The 22,135-nt window shown below is 47.9% G+C and overlaps 1 protein-coding gene across 3 annotated transcripts in view; it reads left to right on the top strand.

Annotated features, from left to right (window-relative positions):
• Positions 1 to 13,821: 13,821 nt before the first annotated feature.
• Positions 13,822 to 22,135, top strand: part of TMEM185A (transmembrane protein 185A) — an 84,105-nt gene continuing 75,791 nt past the window's right edge. For all 3 annotated transcript variants that reach the window (XR_013169543.1, XR_013169544.1, XM_077146454.1), the window contains exon 1: positions 13,822 to 13,973. Coding sequence is in view for 1 of the 3 variants with exons in the window: in XM_077146454.1 (XP_077002569.1) it covers positions 13,936 to 13,973 (38 nt within the window). In the remaining 2 variants the exon portion in view is untranslated. The remainder of the gene's footprint in view (positions 13,974 to 22,135) is intronic.

Below are 22,135 nucleotides of genomic sequence, written 5' to 3'. Positions count from 1 at the left end.
GCTTCCTCTGGGTCCTGACTCTCCCCTCAGGTCAAGCCCGCATCCGGGAATTCCTGAGACTGGAGTGGGGGCGGGGCAGCCCTCAGCCTGGCGCCTCGCCCGGGGTCTCCCAGGGCTGACGGCAGGGCCAACCTCGATTCGGGGTCCTTCTCTTTTGTGAGGGGACACTCAGTCCTCCCTCTTTCCTCATGTTGACCCCTGTCCTGACCCTCCCTCTAAGACCTGAGTCTCCCTCAGGTCAAGCCCTTACCCCTGAGTTTCTGAGTCTGGACTAGGGGTGGGTCGGTCCTCAGCCTGACTCCCTGACCTAAGACTTCCAGAGCTGACAGGAGGGGGTATCCAGAATTGAGGTTCATCTTTTCGGGGGGGGGGGTTCTCTCTTAGTCCTCCCTCAGGGTCCTCTCCTTGACGCCAGACCTGACACTCTCTCTGAGTCCTGAGTCTCCCTCAGGTCAGGCCCTCATCAGTGAGGGGACGGCTCGGGGCCCCTCAGGATCCTACTCGGACACCGGCACGGCCTGAGACCCCGCCCCGGACTGACCCGTCCGACTCCTTCCAGACGCAGCTGTCCGCTGTCTGAGAGAAGCCCCAGGCGGAAGTCAGGGCGACCCCTTCCGGTCCGCCTGCCCGGGCACCCAGGGCTGACCGCAGGGGACCTGGGTTCTGGAGTCCTCTGCACTGGGTGGGGACCACCAGACCTCCCTCAGGGTGCTCACCTTGACCCCTGGCCTGACGCTTCCTCTGGGTCCTGACTCTCCCCTCAGGTCAAGCCCGCATCCGGGAATTCCTGAGACTGGAGTGGGGGCGGGGCAGCCCTCAGCCTGGCGCCTCGCCCGGGGTCTCCCAGGGCTGACGGCAGGGCCAACCTCGATTCGGGGTCCTTCTCTTTTGTGAGGGGACACTCAGTCCTCCCTCTTTCCTCATGTTGACCCCTGTCCTGACCCTCCCTCTAAGACCTGAGTCTCCCTCAGGTCAAGCCCTTACCCCTGATCCCTGAGACTGGAGTGGGGGCGGGGCAACCCTCAGCCTGACGCCCTGCCCTAAGACTTCCAGAGCTGACAGGAGGGGGTATCCAGAATTTGAGGTTCATCTTTTCGGGGGGGGGGTGTCTCTTAGTCCTCCCTCAGGGTCCTCTCCTTGACGCCAGACCTGACACTCTCTCTGAGTCCTGAGTCTCCCTCAGGTCAGGCCCTCATCAGTGAGGGGACCGCTCGGGGCACCTCAGGATCCTACCCGGACACCGGCACGGCCTTGGACTCTGCCCCGGACTGACCCGTCCGACTCCTTCCGGACGCAGCTGTCCGCTGTCTGAGAGAAGCCCCAGGCGGAAGTCAGGGCGACCCCTTCCGGTCCGCCTGCCCGGGCCCCCAGGGCTGGCCGCAGGGGACCTGGGTTTTGGAGTCCTCTGCACTGGGTGGGGACCACCAGACCTCCCTCAGGGTTCTCACCTTGACCCCTGGCCTGACGCTTCCTCTGGGTCCTGACTCTCCCCTCAGGTCAAGCCCGCATCCAGGAATTCCTGAGTCTGGACTGGAGGCAGGGCAGCCACTTCCGGTTCCCCTGTTCGGGGCCCCCAGGGCTGACCGCAGGGGACCTGGGTTCTGGAGTCCTCTGCACTGGGTGGGGACCACCAGACCTCCCTCAGGGTCCTCACCTTGACCCCTGGCCTGACGCTTCCTCTGGGTCCTGACTCTCCCCTCAGGTCAAGCCCGCATCCGGGAATTCCTGAGACTGGAGTGGGGGCGGGGCAGCCCTCAGCCTGACGCCCTGCCCGGGGTCTCCCAGGGCTGACAGCAGGGCCAACCTCGATTCGGGATCCCTCTCTTTTGTGAGGGGACAGTCAGTCCTCCCTCTTTCCTCATGTTGACCACTGTCCTGACCCTCCCTCTAAGACCTGAGTCTCCCTCAGGTCAAGCTGTCACCCCTGATCCCTGAGACTGGAGTGGGGGCGGGGCAGCCCTCAGCCTGACGCCCTGCCCTAAGACTTCCAGAGCTGACAGGAGGCGGTATCCAGAATTTGAGGTTCATCTTTTCGGGGGGGGTTGTCTCTTAGTCCTCCCTCAGGGTCCTCTCCTTGACGCCAGACCTGACCCTCTCTCTGAGACCTGAGTCTCCCTCAGGTCAGGCCCTCATCAGTGAGGGGACGGCTCGGGGCCCCTCAGGATCCTACCCGGACACCGGCACGGCCTGGGACCCCGCCTCGGACTGACCCGTCCGACTCCTTCCAGACGTAGCTGTCAGCTGTCTGAGAGAAGCCCCAGGCGGAAGTCAGGGTGGCCACTTCCGGTTTGCCTGCCCGGGCCCCCAGGACTGACCGCAGGGGACCTGGGTTCTGGAGTCCTCTGCACTGGGTGGGGACCACCAGACCTCCCTCAGGGTCCTCACCTTGACCCCTGGCCTGACGCTTCCTCTGGGTCCTGACTCTCCCCTCAGGTCAAGCCCGCATCCAGGAATTCCTGAGACTGGAGTGGGGGCGGGGCAGCCCTCAGCCTGGCGCCTCGCCCGGGGTCTCCCAGGGCTGACAGCAGGGCCAACCTCGATTCGGGGTCCCTCTCTTTTGTGAGGGGACACTCAGTCCTCCCTCTTTCCTCATGTTGGTCCCTGTCCTGACCCTCCCTCTGAAACCTGAGTCTCCATCAGGTCAAGCTCTCACCCCTGATCCCTGAGACTGGAGTGGGGGCGGGGCAGCCCTCAGCCTGACGCCCTGCCCGGGGTCTCCCAGGGCTGACAGCAGGTGATTTGGATTCTCGGGTCCCTGTGTTCTGGGTGTGGATCTTAAGTCCTCCTTCAGGGTCCTCACCATGTCCCCTGGCCTTACCCTCCCTCTGACACCTGAATCTACCCCTCATATCAAGCCCTCACCCCTGACCCCTGAGACTGGAGTGAGGGTGGGTCAGCTACTTCCGGTCTGCCTGCAGGGGTCTCCCAGGGCTGACAGCAGAGGATCTGGATTCTGGGGTTCCTCTGTTCTGAGTGGGGACCTTCAAATCCTCCCTCATGCAGGTCTTCGGCTTGGTTCTTGGCTCCTTTTTTCAGTGTTTCCTGGCAGGCTCCTCCTGCCCTGCCTGCTCTGAGCATTTGCCCCAGTGGAAACCTTGCAGAGAACATCTGTGGGTCCCCGCCTTGATGCTAGAAGGGAACCTCAACGCCTATAATAAGTGGGAGACCTACCCGTGGGGTGTCTGCACTAGGCCAATCTAGACTTTGTAAACCTTTTAATATGAAAGATGTATTTTCTATCTAGTCCCATGATTTCATTTTTAACTCTAATTCATCTAATAAATTTATTTTACATATCTACCGAATTATATGTACCATATTGAGAGAAAGTGTCATGAAGGAATCCTACCCTTGCTGGGTTTCATGCACTCTGATACCCCCTCTTCTATTTCTAGTTCATTGTTTATGTTCTATTAAAACCATTTTTAAATGGCCGTCCTGATCCACGAAAGTGTTTTCAGTTTGTTGTTTTGGTCATTTGGAAACTCTGCACTCAGATGTCTTGCTATAACCCCATGGGTACTGGCCTCTGTGGTCTGAGGAGCTGCCTCAGATTTCTGCAAGAAAGCACGGTCAGAAGTGTAAACACTTCTCTCCTCCCTGTCCTGTCATCTGTCTATTGCAGGCTGCTGACCCTCCCCTGCTTTGCTGCCATCACTCCTCCCCCTTCTCAAGTACAAGCACCAGTTTAACACAGTCTTCTGTTTACCCTGAAGCTCTCATAGTTTATGTTTTAGATTTTGTTGGGTTCGATATTGGTTTTATTCCACCTTCTCCCTTCTTTTTTTGGGGTTGATTTTGGTAATAAAAGCTGGCAGACCGAGAATGATTGTCATCTTGGAAGCTGCAGGTAAGGGACTAAAGCTGTCAATAATTTAAGAACAATTGACATCTTTATAATATTCTGTTCCCTCTCAGTGAATATGGCACATTGCTCTCTTTTTGGGACTTCTTTTACCTGAGTCTATCAGGAAGTATTTATGAATCCCTTTGTAAGCGTCTTGCATATTTTTGTTAGGCATCTTCTTAGGTAAATGTTGGATTTTGGTGGTTTGGGATGAGGTATTTTCTATTTCGTGTCCTAATTAGTTAGTGCCTTTGTGTGCCGATGTTCTTGATTTTGCTCTAGTTATTTTCAGTACAGTATATTCTGATGCCACATATTCATTTGAATACTCCATCTGCCTATTTCTTTGACTCCTTTACATGCATAATCATATCGTCATCAAATACTATCTCTTCCTTTTCAATATCTATAGCTCTTGTTTGTTTTGATATCCATAGCTCTGACTTTGGGCCACTGCAGTTTGGAATGATAGAGGTTATAGTATACATGTATGCCTTGTCCCCGACTTTAATAAGAGGAATGCTTTTAACATTTCATATATCAGTATGTTTGCTATAGGTTTTAGGAAATTAATTTCCCTTATGTGTTAATTTACCAGGGCTGCTAAAACAAACACCACAGTCTATTTGGCTTGAACAAAAGGAATTTATTTTCTCAGAATTTTGGAGGGTAGAAGTCCAAAGTCATGGTATCGGTAGCATCATGCTTTGTTTGAAGCCTGTAGGCTTGGGATGGTGGCTTGCCAGAAATCCATAACTAATTTTCTGCCTCTATAATATGGTCTTCTCTATCTGTTTCCAGCTCCTGGCTGTGCCTGAATTTTCTCAAATAAAGGACAGCAGTCAGATTAAGACATACCCTGATTGAATTTGGTGTCACTTTAGTTAATAAGGTCTTTGAAGATCCTATTTACAAATGAGTTCACATCCACAGGATCAGGAGTTACTTACATATGTTTGTAGGGGATATGATTCATCCATAATATCTTCTAACCTTAGTTTGCTAAAAAAAAATTGTTGAACTTGTAGAATTCTTTCAAAGACCTTTTCTGTACCCCATTTGTATGATTTAATTTTTTTCTCCTCTGATCTGTTAATGTAAGAATTACAATTGAAAGTATTTTTAATGTAAAATCCCATTTTCACATCTTAGGCATTGCCTGTTTTGTTCATTTAGTTCATTGCTGTGTTGTATATGCTACTAATTTATTTAGGGTAATTACTGTTATGTGAGGGGGCTTGGCTGAAGTGTTCTTCTCATGGGGAGTCCTCTTCTGTTTTTTTTTGTTTTAAATATTTTTATTGAGATATCTTCATGGACATACAGTCCATCCAAAGCATACAATCAGTGGCTCACAATATCATCACATAATTGTGTATTCATCACCATGATCATTTTTACAACACTTGCATCACTCTAGAAAAGAAATAAAAAGAAAAAAAATCCGTACATCCCATACCTCTTACCCCTCCCTCTCATTAACCACTAGTATTTTACTCTATTCAATTTTTTTTTTTACCCCTTATCCCCCACCATTATTTATTTTTTGTCATTTTTTACTCATCTGCCCATACCCTGGATAAAGGGAGAGCCAGCCATAAGGTTTTCAGGATCACATAGTCACACTGTAAAAGCTATATAGTTATACAATCATCTTCAAGAATCAAGGCTACTGGAATACAGTTCAATAGTTTCAGATACTTCCTTCTAGCCACTCCAATACACCATAAACTAAAAAGGGATATCTATATATTGCATAAGAATAATCTCCAGAATGACCTCGTTACTCTGTCTGAAATCTTTCAGCCACTGAAACTTTATTTTTTCTTCATTTCTCTTTCCCCTTTTGGTCAAGAGGGCTTTCTCATTCCCACAATGCCAGGGTCAGGCTCATCCCTGGAAGTCAGGTTCCACATTGCCAGGGAGATTTATATCCTTGGGAGTCATGTCCCATACTGGGGGGATACCTGTGGTGTTGGCTTAGAGAGAGAGGCCATATCTGAGCACAAAAGAGGTTCTCTGGGGGTGACTCTGAGGCATAATCATAAGTAGGTTTAGCTTCTCTTTGCAGAAATAGGTTTCATAAGTGCAAGCCTCAAGATTGATGGCCTGACCCATCAAATTGACAGTCACCAATGCTTAAGAAAATATCAGGTCTTCCCCAGGTGGGAACGTTTAATATTTCCACCTTTTTCCCTAGTCCCTCAAGGGGACTTTGCAAATACATTTTAACCTTCTGCCCAGATTATTCTGGATGTATCAGGGCATCACACCAACCTGTACAAACCAACAAGATCTCACTCTCTATTCCGGGTTCTATGAAGTTATGGTGTTTGAATAAGCTGACCATACAATTTAAATTAGATAGCATACTACTGAAAATATAAATTTTGCACAAAATAAACATCTCTTCCTTTGGTCTCACACAGAAGTTGAAGTTTTAAAATATGGACCATATCATTTTTTACGCAGTATTCTGATTTATCTTAGTCCTATCCAGATCAGCTTCATTCATGCCTCTAGTTGAAATCTGATCACTTTTTCAACTTTTAAACAGTTCCTGTATAGGGTAATGCTGATTTTCAAAGCTTCAGGGCTCTAACTCTGAGTCTCAGGTGTCACACAAATACCCGAAGCCCCAAGGAATGACCAGTTTATACACAAATAGCTCAGTATCTCAGAATTTAGTAATAACAGTTACAACTGCGAAATCAATGTGACTGCTGTAGGACCTTACAGTCTAGGACCCTTTACAGTTGACCCCAATCTGATAACCTATGCTCTCAACTTCAATTCTCCGAGTTTGTATATTATAGTTAATTCATATGAGTGAGACATGATAATATTTGTCTATTTGTATCTGACACTTCATCTGGTTTTTACATCAAGGAGAGCTAGCCTGGCAAAATGAGTTGAATAGTTCCACATCTTTTATATGCTTGTGCAAGCATCTACATAAGATGGTGATTAGTTTTTCCTATTTGGTAGAAGCAGCCTCCCAAACTGCCTTGTCGTGGAACATTGGAGGATGACTTGAACTTTGAATACAGTTTCAGTTTTTGGATGTACCACGGTTTATTTCCTCATTCGTGTCTGGTAGGAAGTCTTGCTTGGTGATTGTAAATTAAGCTGATATAAACATTCACATACAGTTTTCCTTATGTGTGTCTGGACATATGTTTTCAATTGTCTTAGTTTAAACCTAGGAGTATGATTACTGGGTCTCATGGTAAGGCTATGTTTAAGTTTATAAAAACTGCCAACTGTCTTTTAAAGTGGCTGTACCAAATTTTCCCTTCCCACCAGCAATGAATGAGAATTCCACATCCAATTTTTTAAGCCAACCCAGTTCTTTAAGCCAACCCAGTCTGTGGTATTTGTCACAGCAGCCCTGGCAAACTAAGGCTGTCTAACATACTTTTGGTGTTGTATCCAAAAACTGATCACCAAAACCAAGATCATGTAAATTTTCTATGTTTTTTCTAGAAGTTTGATAGTTTTGTATTTTTCATTTGTGTCTATTATCTATTTTGAATTAATTTTTGTCAAAGTTTTAAGGTTTAGTCTAGGTTCATTTCTTTGCATATAGACATCCAGTTATTCCGGCAGCATTTGTTAAAAGTACTATACTTTTTCCATCAAATTGTCCTTGTGCTATGGGCAGAAATCAATTGACTATATCTGTGTAGGTCTATTTCTAACCCCCATTATGTTCCATTGATCTATGTGTTTATTGTTCACTAATACCACACTTCTTTGATTACTGTAGTTTTATTGAAAACTTAGAAAGCCAGTAATGTGAGCCCTTCAACTTTGTTCATTTTCTTAAATATTTGTGTTGACTATTCTAAATATTTTGTTTTTCCATGTAAACTTAAGAACCAATTTGTTATATCTATAAAATAGCTGGCTAGGGTCTTAATTGGAATTGCAATGAATCTTTAGATCAAGTTGAGAAAAAGTGACAAGCGAACAGTATTGTATTTTTAAATCCATGAAAATGGAATAACTCTCCATGCCCCCACCCAGGCACGGAAGTCATGCATGTTTGACAGATCTTCTGCCTTTAAGGCCCTGGGCAGGGGCAGAGATCTTTACAAGAGGTGCCACGCCACTCGATGTTGATTGAAGGAATTCCTGGGATGTTATCTGCATCTTTTGGGCCCCTGAGCTGCACCCATCAATCCCCTAAAAGCTATGGTATGCTTGCAAGGCAGAGCCAATGGCCCCAGTGGACCTGTGGAATTGGAGGTTTCCTTCTCCTGGGGCCCAGTCCAGAGCCCCCAGAGCCCTTATTGCTGTGCACCCACTTGCCCACACACTCTCTCTCTCCTGGGAGACAACCTGGATATCAGCCTGCCCAGCTTGGGGCTTTGCCCATCTTGTCTCCCCACTGACAATCACTCAGCCTGAGACAGTACCTGGTGCTGATGTTCAAGTGCAGATATCTTTATTTGAAATTCCCTGTTAAGAATCCCCTCCTCATGCGTGTGTTTTGGGGAGGGATAGCAGCAGTGATTTTATTTTATCTTACAGAGATAAACACCCAGAGGAGGGGAGCATACCCTTTTGCCCTGAGCATGTATGAGTGTGTGTGTGTTTGGGGGTGCAGTCTGAGGGCATGGTCAGGTGTGGGCAGGGCAGGAGCAGGCACAGAGAGGGAAGTGGGTCTGCTGCCTCAGTGGGGGCCACTGTATCAGAGATGAAGGCTGGGCAGAGGCTGTGGAGTCTGAGACACAGCGATTGTCCCCAGTGCTTTCTTCTCTTCAGAGCAGAAAAGGAAATTCCTGATGGTGGATCAGCTAGAGAAATCTTGTAGCCATTCCTGAGTCAGATCCAGGAGCCGTGCCCTGCCTGGACCCTGCCATGGCTCTGGCCTCGCAGCCATTCCCAGCACAGCCGCAGAAGTGCTCTCTGCACTGGCTTAGGCCCTCCAGCCGGGCCCACAGCCCTAGGCAGCCCACCAGCCTAGCCTACAGGGCCACCACCATCCCCACCTGGCTTAGGAACCTTGTGGATTCAGGTCAGATTAAAGGGCCCTTTCAAGAGTCTCTCACCAGCCTTACTTTACACCTGGGGAAACTGAGGCTCAGTGAGGTACAGTAATTCCCCAAGCCACATTTCCAGGGCTCCAGGAGACAGTGGAGCCAGGACTTAGGCCTGCGGGTCTAGAACCAGGCCCAGAGAAAAGGATGAGAAGTTGGGGCCTCTGGAGGACAGAGTGGGCGGCAGGGGGTGGGGGGGTGGTATGGTGAGGGAATGAAACAGTTGCAGGTGACAGGTTCATCGAGGCAGAGCTTCTCCAAGGGGCTGATCCAAGTATCTGGGTGAGGTAGAAGAGGGGGCCGTGTGGTTTGACTTCCCAGCTAGAAGATTCTACTCTGCCCTCCTGAAGGAGACAGGCACTGACCCCTGTTGAGAACTGGAATAGAGGCCAATGCCCTTCTAGTCGGATGGGGAAAAGAGTATGCAGAAATACTGAAGCAGTTCAGGGACACATGGGGAGTCAAGGTCAGGGTTGACCTCAGGTTTCGGGCCCCAGGACCTCAGCTCCTCTCCCATCCCACTCCACGGCCTCCCTGGCCACACTCCACTGACCATCTGCCTGCCCTCCACCCCCACCGCAGACTTGGCCATTCCTGTACTGGGGCCTGGACACTTCTCAGGGTGGGGACTTGCTTCTCCCCTCGGCCCAGCTTAGGGCCTACTGGCACCAGGAACAGCCCCAGGCCGAGCCCCGCCGGCCCTTCTCCATCTGTTCCCAGTGGCTCTGGTGGGAACACGCATCCGGTCTTAATAATTACACCTGGGGGCTCTTTCTTTTTTCACCCATGATACAGCCTTTGGTGAGTTTCCTAGGAGCTGTAAACAGTAATCATCGCTATGTGAGTAAGTGACAGATCACTCTAATTATGAGTGAATTATTGAAACAATTCCCTACATAATGCCCAACCTTTGACTGAACTGAGCACCTTGGCAGGGTGGGTAGGAGGGTTTCCTTTCTAAGGCTCACCCAGAGAGGTGGGCTAGGAATGTCACGTCAGCACGGCAGAGTGGGGCTGCAGTCTCCCAGGATAGGAAGTATGAGCAGCCAAAAACTGTGGCAGCTTTGGCGGGGGGGAGTGGGGTGCAGCCATCAGGTGCTTCCTTCAGGCCCCAGAACAACCCACCTGCCGTGCCGCCTTTCCTGGAGGTGTTTCCAGCCTGTGGCATCCTTAGCTGAAGCCTCCTCTGTGGGCACACACCATCCATACCCTAAGCCCACCCTGACCAGGGCAGGGCAGAGGGAACAGGAGGTGCTACATCCCCAGCAGTAGGCTGGGCCTGACATTCTCCAATGCCCTGAGCCTGACCCCTGAGAGGCAGGTGTGAGGCCTCTCAGCCACGGTCCTGCTCCCTGAGAAGCACCCCTGTCCCCCCAGCCAGGGATAAAGCCTTTTTCTGGACTCCAGTCTCCTGGGTAAGGGGCTGCCCTCCTGCCCGGCTCCGTCAGCCCTGTCTGTGGCTGACACTGCTGACTCCTTGTGACCAAGCGAGAGATCCCTGACTATCCTGGCCTCGCATCCCAGAGCTGGGATGCGACAAGAGGGGAGGGCTGGGCTGACAGCCGCATGCAGGGCCTGAAGCCAAGGGAGACCCCCAAAACGACCCCAGGGCAAGGCCAAGGGGTTCAGTCCAAAGGCGCCCCTTTGGCCACTGACACCGCGTCCATGTGGCAAGAATCCACCTGCTCCTCAGGCACTATGCTTTGGATGGTGTGCCTGATGGCCAGCCTACCCAGCATGGTTAGCTTGTCCTAAGGGCCCTTGTGGCGGTGCCACTCCAGCATTCATTCACAGGCTTACCCTGACACCTCCTGTCTACCAGGCCCCAGGGATGCAGGGAGATAGAGGGCAGCTTCATGGGGCTCCTGAGCTGAGTCCTCAAAGCACAGAGGCCTAAGAGACCACACATGTGGCTGCAAGCAGGCCTAGGCAGGGCACACATGGTGGTTGCTGGGGATGGAGAGAAAAAATATTTAGGAGGTCAGGGGATCCCGCGATGGAATGGAGACTGAGTAAATAATCTGACTGTATTACAAATGTATGATACAACCATGCTGAATTGTTGCTTCACATTGTCTTGTTCTGTGTGCTCATGTTTGGTTTACTTTAAACTCTAGCATGGACTTGGATGTATCATGTCCTGTTTCACGGGTCAGTCTGGGGAAAGCCATTTTGTGATGTGCTCTCAGATCCCTGCCTGAAAGGGAGGTGCTGCACCATCTCCACAGAGTTTCTCCAGGCTGTCTGGGAGGTGAAGGCCAGGGCTCGGTCCACTGGCCCCGGTCAAGTGGCTGCGCTTAGGCCAGCGCTGTTCAGCCTAGAGGAGATGTTGGGCCATGCCCTTCCCACCCATGGGGAATGGGAAGGTGAGGATGGCTGCAGACATTTTTCCCCTGAAAGGTCCATGTGCCTCTCCTTGCTGAGTTCTGCACCTTTAGTAGTTTTGTTCCTTCTTCCCAGAATCCCCTTTCCTCCTTCCTGGCCAGGAAACTTCTTATTTGCCCTTTGCGATTCAGCTCTGTGGTTCCCATATTCAGGAAGCATATCACACACAATGCGGTACTATGATTGTTCCTCTTTTTGTGTTCCAGGGCCTCCCACATCTCCCGGTACAAAACAGACGCTTTGGGAAACATATGTTGGATGAATGCAGTGGAGGGAGTGAAAGTTCCAGGCTGCCCCACTGAAAGGGCACATTAGGAGAAGGCAGGGGAGGAAGAAGGCAACTGACTGGGTGAAGGCAGGCAAGGAATGTGACAGCAAGCCAATGTGGAAGCACAAAAGGGGAAACACAAGGAGCAAGTAGAGACCCAGGGAGGAGAGCAGGACAGGAAAGAAGTGAGAGAGGGACCCCACAGGCAGCTGGTTGGTGTCCTCCAGCATGCACATGCCTTCCTGTCCATCCCACAGGCCTGGCCATACGCACCTAGTCTGGGCCTTCTCTCAGTGTCTGGGTCCCTCTCTGATCTGTCCCCACAGGCTTCTGTCCAGGGTGGGACACTGAGCGAGGGGTCTGAGGTGAGCAGTTGGATTGGCAGCAGGGTCTTTTGTACTTGCTGGTGAGAGGATGAGAGGGATACCTGCAAGTTCTGACTTTTATTTCCATGAGACCACTGGTAGAGTACAGGCTTGGGTCTGCAGTGAAGTCAAGGTAGGTACAATTCCCTCAGATGTGAGGCTTGCAGTAGTCCAAGTCTTCCTGTGTCCTCATGGAGAGGTTCATATGCCCTGCTTGAAAGTTTGGCTCGTTAGAGCAAAAGAATACATTGACAACTGGTTCATGTGTCAGTGTCCTCACCCCCACAGCCTGGTCATGTCTGGAGGAACTGCTAAAATTGAATTTGGGGGCCTGCAAGGTGGTGGTTCAGATCCTGGACTCTGGGACCTCACCAAAGAAGCACCTGCCCTCAAGACTCTAAGCAGCCTGTCTGGCTCCTGTCTCTGAAAACTCTAATAAGAGCAATGATGCCTGTTAGTCAAGTATCTAAGTTGACAAGCCATCTCACTCTTGATGCCTGTTGGGGTGAGATCACTGGTAACTGAGGTGGGGCTAACAAGTACCTCTTTCTAGCAGAGCATGGGCTGCAGGCTCAGGCAGCCCTGATTGCATCCTTGCTCCTCCACCCTCAGCAGTTATGTGGCTCAGGGCATGTTCTATGAGCTTCTCTGGACCTCAGCTGTCTCTTCTGTATTTGAACGTTCATTGGGAACCTCCTCGGGTCGGGACGCCAGACCCTACCTGGAGTGTGGGCAGGTGAGCTGGACCAGAGTCTGGGACAGGGTCCTGGAGTCTTTTGCAGCTGACAAGCATGCTTCATGTTACTCATTCTAAAAACCGGCTTAGATAATAATATCCATTCCCCACTGGGTGTTGGGCAGCCTAATTACCACTTGTGAAATGTTTTCAAGTCTGACTATCACAATTGTGATGCTCTCAAGTGGCTCCCAGGCAGGGCAGCATAAAAGTGGTTGAAAGTCTGCTATGGTAACAAAGTACAACTATTATCCATAATGATGCTAGACTAATGTTGAAGGTATTGCTGTGCTCATGAAAAACTCTTAAATGGGCTGGAAGTGAAGACATGCTGTCCAGTTCCAGGTCAATTAAATCCTTGGACAGGTGGGTATCAGCGAGACCACAGACATTCCTTGCGCACCCAGCCTCCACCAGACAGCGTGTGATGCCCGCTACCTCACTCACTCTTACCAGCAACCCCGGGAAGTAGGTTTCATCATTTCCACTTTACAGGGGCGAAAACCTGAGGCTCAAAACTATCGACCTCACCAAGGACGCTGAGCACCTAGTAGTTACTAGTGGAATGGTCTGAAGTGGGAGAGGAAGGTCAGCTGTTAGGTGACCACAAAAACTATCGGTACTAGGCTAGCAAAGGAAGGCAGCCTCGTGGCTTTCCCGTCTGGGCTCGTTCCGCGAAAAGGCCTGCAGCCCGCAGCGACCGAACACCAAGAGGGGAAAGCGGTTTGCAGGGACGACGACTTTGGTTCCGGGCAACCCGAGTTCGGGACGACCAAAGCCGGCCTGGGGCTAGGGAGAGAGGCTGAGCTACAGACTTCGGAGTCCCTGGCAGAACTGAGCTGCGAAGCCCGCGGTGCGATCGCCAGGTCTCCCCCGCGCGAGCCCACCGCGCCAGGCCGCATCCTCGCTGGAGGAAAGCTGCAGAAGGCAGCGCTGGCCGGTTGGCAGGTGCTGGCGAAGACCTCGCTCGGCCCTCGGGGGCGGCGCGCTCCCCACCCGGGGCCGCTCCCCGGAGCCGCTTCCCAGCGCCACGGCCGCTGAGCACAGGACTCTCCCGGCGCGGCGGGACCGAGGCGCCGCGGGGGCGGGGCTGGGCGCATGCGCGGCCGCCGTACGGAAGCCCAGAAGGAGGGGCGCGGAGAGGCGGCGGCTAAGGTTTCTCCGGGCGGCGGCGGCGGCGGCGGCGGGGACGCGGTTCCGCTGGCACCATGACCTCGCTGTAACGCGCAGGGTGCGCGGCGCGCGGGGAGAGGGAGGGCGCGGAGGACCGAGCGGTGAAGTTCTCCGCCATGAACCTGAGGGGCCTCTTCCAGGACTTCAACCCGAGGTGAGGCGCCGGCGGCGGTCCCGGGCTCCGGGGAGGTGCGGCAGGCGTGATGCTGCAGCCCGAGGCGGGCGCCGGCTCGGCCGACCCGGCGCTGGGGCAGCTGCGGCCCCGGATCCAGAGGCTTCGTGGTGGGACGAGCGGTTTTCCTGAAAACAAGTCGGCCTTCGCGCGGGCCTCTTCCTCTTCCAGCGCTGGATGACTTCAGCCCACCGCCCTGCCCCGCCCCGCCCAGCACAAGCCCCAGGCCGGCCGCTGCCCGAGGCGCCCAAGCCCTGAGCCCTCCCCTGAGGGAGGGAGCCGCGTTCCTCTTTGCTTCCCTCCCTCGCGGTTTTCACAACTTCCACCTCTTGGTCCAGCTTCTCCCCCTCCCGCTCTCCATTCTCTGCGCCAGGCCCAACTCGCTGGCCCCGACACCCCCGTCGCACCTCCCACCCCAGCTGTTTCCTCCAGTTCCTCTCGGCCCTTGAGGTTTTCCTTGGATTTACGCCCATTCCTCCTTGTTTGCTTCTTTGTTGAGCTGATACCCGAAACATTGCTGAATCTTTGGAGTTGGTGTCAGAATACGGTGATGGTGATGCCTTACATAATGTCTTTAGATATGAAGCTGATTGTTTTTCATCAGGCTTCTCTATAAGTTTATTTGCAGGAAGTACATATCGCTGTCCTTAGTTCCCAGATGGAGAATCCCGGCGGGCAGTGTGGAAAGAACACTGAATGAGGAATCAAGCCTCTGTCCTTGCACTTACCACGCTGTCCTGTAATTCTATTCCCTTTCCCTGGACTGTGAGCTCCTGAGATCATCTGCTGCTCATCTCACTAGCCCCATGCCCACCACCTTGTCTGGCACGTAGTAGGCACTTATAAAATGTTTGTTGAACTGAAGTTAGGTAAAAGACCTGGATTGGAGATCTGGCCATATGTAACTGGGTGATGCTCCTCCCATCTTTGGTCCTTCTGAAAAATAAGGGGATGAGCTTACTGATCTTTTAAGTCCGCTACTCTTTGAAGGAAGTATCTGTTTCCCTCATTTGCTACTGGGAAGCCATGCACTCAACATTTACTGAGCACCTTTTGTCTGTTAGATGCTTCACATGCTGGAAGGCCCCAGTACAGGGTGGCCAAAGTCACATTAATAGATAATACTGTGTAGTTCCTGTGCTGTGGGAGCCTGATGGAGACCACTAATTTGGCACATTGAAGTCACTGAAAGGAAGTCTTGAAGGAGTGTGTCTGTCTGTCTGTCTGTATTTGGGGATGCAGTTTCCTTAGGGATGGTGACATTTTAAGTTGTGGGCCATTATGACAACCTAGGTGCTTTTATTCCTCATGCACTAACTAGAGTTCATATTCTAGTCTGAGATGCAATGCCCTAGCATAGCGCAGTGATTATCAGTGTTGGCCTTGAAGGCAGACTGCATACAGGAGCCTATACAGAGTAGGTAACAGAGAACTAACAGTCATGACTTCCTCTGCTGCTCCTAGGGGTTAGGATGGGTCTGCAGGGTAGCAGGATCAAGATGCTGGAGTTAGACATGCCTTACATGCCTTCATTGTTTCGTAAGGTGATAAGAAAGATAAGTAATTGTTTTGTGTCCTTGGGCAACTCACTTATCTGTCTGTTCTATCTGTAGAATGAGTCTAATCTCTCACAGGATATTAAGACTGAATTAATGATTGATTGCAGTGTTTTACAAATAGAATTGTTTGCAAAGTGACAGATATTCAAAAGCAACAAGGTACTGCCTCAAGTGATCTAACAGGCTGACAGTTGTCAAAGCATATTAGTTCTGCACTGATAACACCTTTAACCATTTAGCTTCTTTATCCCAAATAAATTAGTGTATGAAAATTAGAAATAGTAGGTATTTAAACAGATTTATCGTAAACATCAACACCTTAATTCTACTTGGATTAAAACACATCTCTACCTGAAAAATGTAAAGGTCTTATTATACTGTGCCATTTTACTGATTCAGTGTTAAATCAGTTGAAGTGAGCAGTGCTACCTTACAGATATTTCAAGACAGTGGCCAGGTAATATTGGTGAGTCAGATTTTTAGCTGGTGGTGTGTCACGTCTTATGGGCACACCTAGTTTTTGCCATTGTTCCTTAGTCTTTTTCCATGCTGTGGAAAGCCTTCCATATAGCTTGAGAGCAAACTGACGGGTGTAGACAGGAGGATGCCTTGTGCTGGTGTCTCAAACTTTGGTGTTGCTTTCCTCCTTGCTTCTAATACTGAGCCAATTCAACATCTCCCTCCTACCCGCACCTGCTGTCCTCTTTTCCAGGGATGTTTCCCTCTCTTCTCCTTACCTCCTGGCCTAGTTAACTCCTGCTTATCTTTGACATCTTAGCTCACTTGTTACTTGCAGAGGGAAGCTTTCCAGACTTTCCCGACCAGGTCCACTGCCCCCTGTCTGTACAATCTGTGTTTATACTATAGTCCTCCTTTTTAGCACTTATTTGTACTCATTCACTCTTTGTTTCTATGCTTATTTGATTAATGCCTGTCTCCTCTCTTAAACTTTAAACTCCGTGAGGCCAGGGCCATGACTCTTGGCTCATTATTGTATCCTCCACACCTGGAATAGAACCTGGCTCAATAAATACTTGTTGAATGAATGAAGAAATGTATGACTCTCCAGAGCCTATAAGAAATCTAGAGCTACTTTGTTCAGTCACTGCTTTCCTAGTGGGCTACAGCCTGGTTATCTTTCCTCTCACCCACTTCCCCCCATAATCCAGCCATTCCATTGAAGAGATGGGAAAGACCATCATGGTAAGGCAGAATGTGGCTACCTTTACTTTGTGATTATGAATGTGTCATAGAAATAATCACTGTCATGATTTGGTGGTCCTAATGCATGGGCAGTGGCTCCAGATCTCCTTTCCAATCTTTTGGATCTTGGTGAGTCTGGACCTGCTGCTGTATAGGTAAGGCTCTGGAAACTGCAACGACAGGGAATGATTTACAAGTGTCAGCACTCCTAGGCACAGGGCTGCCAGCTGGTCCTCTGCCTATTTCCATCTGGCACAGAACTGGTTGATCATGAACTTTTCTTCATAATTGCTTTTTAGTTACACAGGTTAAGACTTGCTGAAACAGACCCATTGGATCCATCAACAGGTGATTTTCAGAATGCCTCAGGCTTCCTAACAACTAAAGGACCCTTATTCCCAGATTAGGCTTACCATTAGAACTATATAGAATTGGCAAACTCTAATTCTGAGCTGTTGCTGGGAGGTAGGGATCTGGGGGTGGGAGGCATTAACCCAGCACCCTTCCCACATCAGCAAAGCCTTGGGATTTTCTGCCAGTTGGAGTTGCTGGCTCAGAGAAGACCTTCCAGAAAGGCCTAGTATCCAGGCAGTGCTGGAAGGCTTTGAGTGCCCTGGCTTCAGTGAGCTCTTCCCTTTAGTGTGGTACATCCCTCAGGAGTCCTGACCAAAGGTGGAGAAACACTGCTCCAAGGGTTCCCATCCTGAGGGCATGGAGTTTTGAGGTAGTCAGTAGTTTTTATAAATTCCTATATGTTGTCTCTTCTGAAGCCACTTTGGAGTCTATGTAGGTAGTCTTGTTTCTGATTTGAAGTTAGAAACTTGAGTGTGATTGCTGGTAGTGGTTAGCTAAAGGCTGACATTTAACAATCATTATCAAAATACTTACATTTAAAGCATTCATTCATTGAACATTTCCTAAGTCACTACTGTGTGGCAAGAGATGTGCAAGTTGCTCCAAATGAAAAAATGAATGGGCTAAGAAACCAAAGGACAAATACTATATGGTCTCACTGACATGAACTAACATTAATGAATGAACTTGGAGAATTTCAGTTAAGAACAGAGGTCATCAAAAGATAGAAATAGGGTAGATATTGGGTAATTGGAACTGAAGGGATACAGATTGTGCAACGGAACTGATTGTAAAAATTCAGAAATGGATAGCACCATACTACCTAACTGTAATAAAATTATGTTAGAACACTGAAGCTGAATGTGAGAATGATAGAGGAAGGAAGGCTGGGGGCACAAATGAAATCAGAAGGAAAGATAGACGATAAAGACTGAGATGGTATAATCTAGGAATGCCTAGAGTGTATAATCATAGTGACTAAATGTACAAACTTAAAAATGTTTTGCATGAGGAAGAACAAAGGAATGTCAATAGCGCAGGGTGTTGAAAATAGATGAAAATTAATATTTTAAAACTAATTTATAGTGTGAGACTAAAGCAAAATATGTTTATTTGGTACAAAGTTTGTATTTGGACTAGTGCATTTCCTATTATAACTTATGTGGACAGCTTAATTGAACACCATCAGTACTTGAAACCTTGAGTAGGGCATGAGATTTTGTAGGTTTGTCCAGAGTGATGCCTCGATAAATCCCAGAAGGATTTGAACAGTGAATAAAAAAGTATTTGGAAAGTCCCCTCGGGGAAATGGTGAGAAAGGGGGAACATTCAACTTCTCCAAGTGAAGAATTCTTGATATTTTCACAAGCAGGGGGATAACCAAAGCAATAGCCTGAGCCCCCATCTTGGGGTTTGTTCATATGAACTTAATCCTACAAAGAATAGGCTAAGCCTACTTAAAATTAGGCCTAAGAGTCACCCCAGAGTACCTCTTTTGTTGCTCAGATGTGTCCTCTCTATCTCAGCCAACACGACAAGCAAACTCGCTGCCCTCCCTCTCTCTACGTGGGACATGACTCCCAGGAATGTGAACCTTCCAGGTAATGTAGGACAGAAATCATAGAATGAGCTGGGACTCAGCGCCAAGAGATTGAGAAAACCTTCTTGACCCAAAGGGGGAAGAGAGAAATAAGACAAAATAACGTGTCAATGGCTGAGACATTCCAAACAGAGTCGAGAGGTTATCCTGGAGGTTATGCTTAAGCACTAAATACATATCACTTTTTTACTTAAGGCGTAACAGAGAGGCTGGAGGGAACTGCCTGAAACTGTAGAGCTGTGTTCCAGCAGCCATGTTTCTTAAAGATGACTGTATAATGATATAGCTTTCACATTGTGACTGTGTGATTGTGAAAACCTTGTGTCTGATGCTTCTTTTATCTACCTTATGGACAGATAAGTAAAACATATGAATTAAAAATAAATGAGTAATAGGGGGAACAAATGTTAAAATAATTTAGGAGATTGAAGTGTTAGTGATCAGTGAAAGGAAGGGGAAAGGGGTATGGTATGTATGAATTTTTTTCTGTTTTCTTTTTATTTCTTTTTCTGAATTGATGCAAATGTTCTAAGAAATCATGATGAATATACTACTATGAAAAAAAAGAATGTTCATATTGTATGTTGATTGGTTTTATTAATAGAAATTTTTAAAAAATGAATGGGCTGGACAGTCCCATTTCCATTGCTTAATCCTAGTCATGGAAGAAGCAGAAATGTAAAGAGAAATTGCAGTTCAACACAGTAGGAGGGATTACAGAGACAGGAACCAAATGCTGAGGGCATACGGAGCAGGTCTGCTGTCTAGAGCAGTCAGGGAGGGCTCCACAGTGGAAGTGACTTTTGAGCTAAGTCTTGAAGGACAACTGTGGAATTCTGTCAGACCAGAAGGCAAGAAAGGTGTCTTAAAAGGGACAAAGTATGTAAAGGCACAGGGCCATGGAAACACCTGATAGGTTTAGACAGTGGTCAAAATGGACAAAATGTCAGTGTGGCAGGAGCACTGCAGACGACATATCATGTGAGTTTGGAATACTATACTTAGTGTAAGCAGCTCTTGTACATAATATTTGCAGATTATTGTTTATAAAAAAAGGTAGGTTTCTAATCCATCACTAGTGAGTGTATTGTTAATGCCCCCAATGAACTAGTCACGATCCCAGTGTCTTTTTATCCGTCATTCTGTCACCTCAAACTGCCTGTAATTGTTTTGATTATAATATGGTTGTTATTAATAATGGCTGTAACTTATGAGTGCCTACCATGTGCCAGGCACAATGTAAGTGTTTTGTATCTGTTATCTCTAATCTTTAAAGCAACCCTGTAAGTTAGATATTATCCTTTAATTTTAGAGGTGAGACACCTGAGTCTTAGAGATATTGTGACTTTCCTAAAGTCATACTGTTAGTAAGTGGCCAAGTGAGGATCCAAACCCAGGTGGTCTTCTTCCAAAGCTTGTGCTCTTTCCTGCATGCTATATCTACTCTAGTGATACCCCTCCTCCCCCATAAATGTCACAGTAGGTCCAATATCCTAAGGGACCTTCTGTTTATGAGTTGTAAGTGATTAAACAAAACAAACCTTATATCAGAGCTTACACATCTAAATGAGGATTATCATTCAGAGAAGTTACCGGGGGAAAAAGAGAATATAAACGTATTCTTTTTCTCAAACACCATGTTACTCATCCGGAATTCCCTTTGGAATTGGTTTACAAATCATATAAGGAAATCAGTCTCATTGTTTTATAATCATATATCATTTTTTGCACCAAAGTAATGCCATCTAGTTTAATCCCACAACTTATTCACTGAGCTTGTCTCTGACTGCCTTTTGGCCCTTTCCAAAAATCAGATCCACTCTCTGTGAAGGCTTGGCACCATTTAGGATGCTCAAAAGAACAGACTGCAGGCTCCCAAGGCAATTCCAAGAGAAAAGCTCCAAAGATGATTTGAGCAATGAAGCAATGAAGTGTATTGCCTTGCAAGGGGACTGTTTTAAGCGAGACATGCCTCATTTGAATGTGTAATTTCTGGTTTAAAAAAATCATTCCCATTACTTGATGATTACACATGTATTTTTTCTTGGCTGTGAGTTCTTTGTGGGCTACGATATTGACGTGTTCAATGACTATTTCCATTGAATGAGTGGCTGTTGAGTACAAAAAGACATTTACCCTTGGAATGTCTTTGTTTTAGAGGATAAACGGTGGATTGGAGGAGGAATTTTAGATAGTTTCCTAGGACCCTAGATGTTTAGCTTTCTGGTATTGAGCCTTGGAGATTCTAATTGCCATGCCTGATAACAGGATGGTGACTAGCACTTCAGGTAAAAACCTTGAATTGAACCCTGGAGATAATGTTCTTTATGACTGGTATTTTGTACTTTGTCAGCTATGACTCAATAGTGACGGAAAAAAAGATTGCTAAGTAAGATTGTTATAATCATGGACAGAATTTTTCTCTGTTATAATACCATTAGCAGCTAAAATGGGTGAACTTGATAATTTACAAAATCCTTTCACATATCCTTATCTTAGTTGAGAAATGAGAAATCAGATGCAGAAACAGACTTAGAGGAGGGTAGCTCACCCAAAATCACACAGCCAGTAAACAGAAGATGAGGAACTTGGAGGCACAGCTTTCCCCTGTACCGTGCTCTTTCTAGTCTTTGACAAGAGGGATTTGTTGTTTGGGGTGTTTTGTTTTGTTTTTAGTTTTTGTGCTTTCTTAGATCTACTGGTTAAATATGCATAGGCATTTCTCATCTTAATAAAACCAGTTTTATCTCCCCTAAAAGAGTTTGAATTTTGTTAATAAGGTTCTGGTCAGTGTTAGAGGTTCAGCCTCTTTAAAGTTTGTCATTGTCAGTTAGCAGGTTGTAAAGTAGAGATTGGCTCTGAAGTTGTAGACAGGAAGTCACTCACAGGGACATGCTGCCCATGGAAGGAGAGAACGTGTGTGCATTTTTCATGTGTATGTGTGTGTGCACATATGCCACTTAAGCCAGCAGTTTCCACTGGAGAAAACTGATCTAAAAAAAATCAAGTTGAGTTCTTTTGATTTGGGAAACAAATGGTACTAGAACTTTTATACTCAAAGTCATCCCTTTACTTTGTAGATCTCCCTCCCTCCCTCTCTGCCCCCTCTCACCCCCCTTCTATCTCTCTGTCTCTCCCTCTTCCCCTCAAGTGGAGACAGTATATTTAGGCTTGAGCAGAAAGCTCCATATAAATTTCAAAGAAGATGCTAGTTTTCTAGTTTGGCCCATGTGACTCTACTTAGTGGTAATACACTTAAATTACATATTCAGATGAGAGTGGAATCAGTCCATTTTTAAAAATTTATTTATTTATTTATTTTTTTACATGGGCAGCCAATGGGAATTGAACCCAGGTCCTCTAGCATGGCAGGCAAGCATTCTTGCCTGCTGAGCCACCGTGGCCCACCCAGAATCAGTCCATTTTGA

This window comes from Tamandua tetradactyla, chromosome X (assembly GCF_023851605.1).
Source record: "Tamandua tetradactyla isolate mTamTet1 chromosome X, mTamTet1.pri, whole genome shotgun sequence".
In the NCBI taxonomy this organism is placed as follows: Eukaryota; Metazoa; Chordata; class Mammalia; order Pilosa; family Myrmecophagidae; genus Tamandua; species Tamandua tetradactyla.
This window is presented reverse-complemented; position numbering and strand designations above follow the sequence as displayed.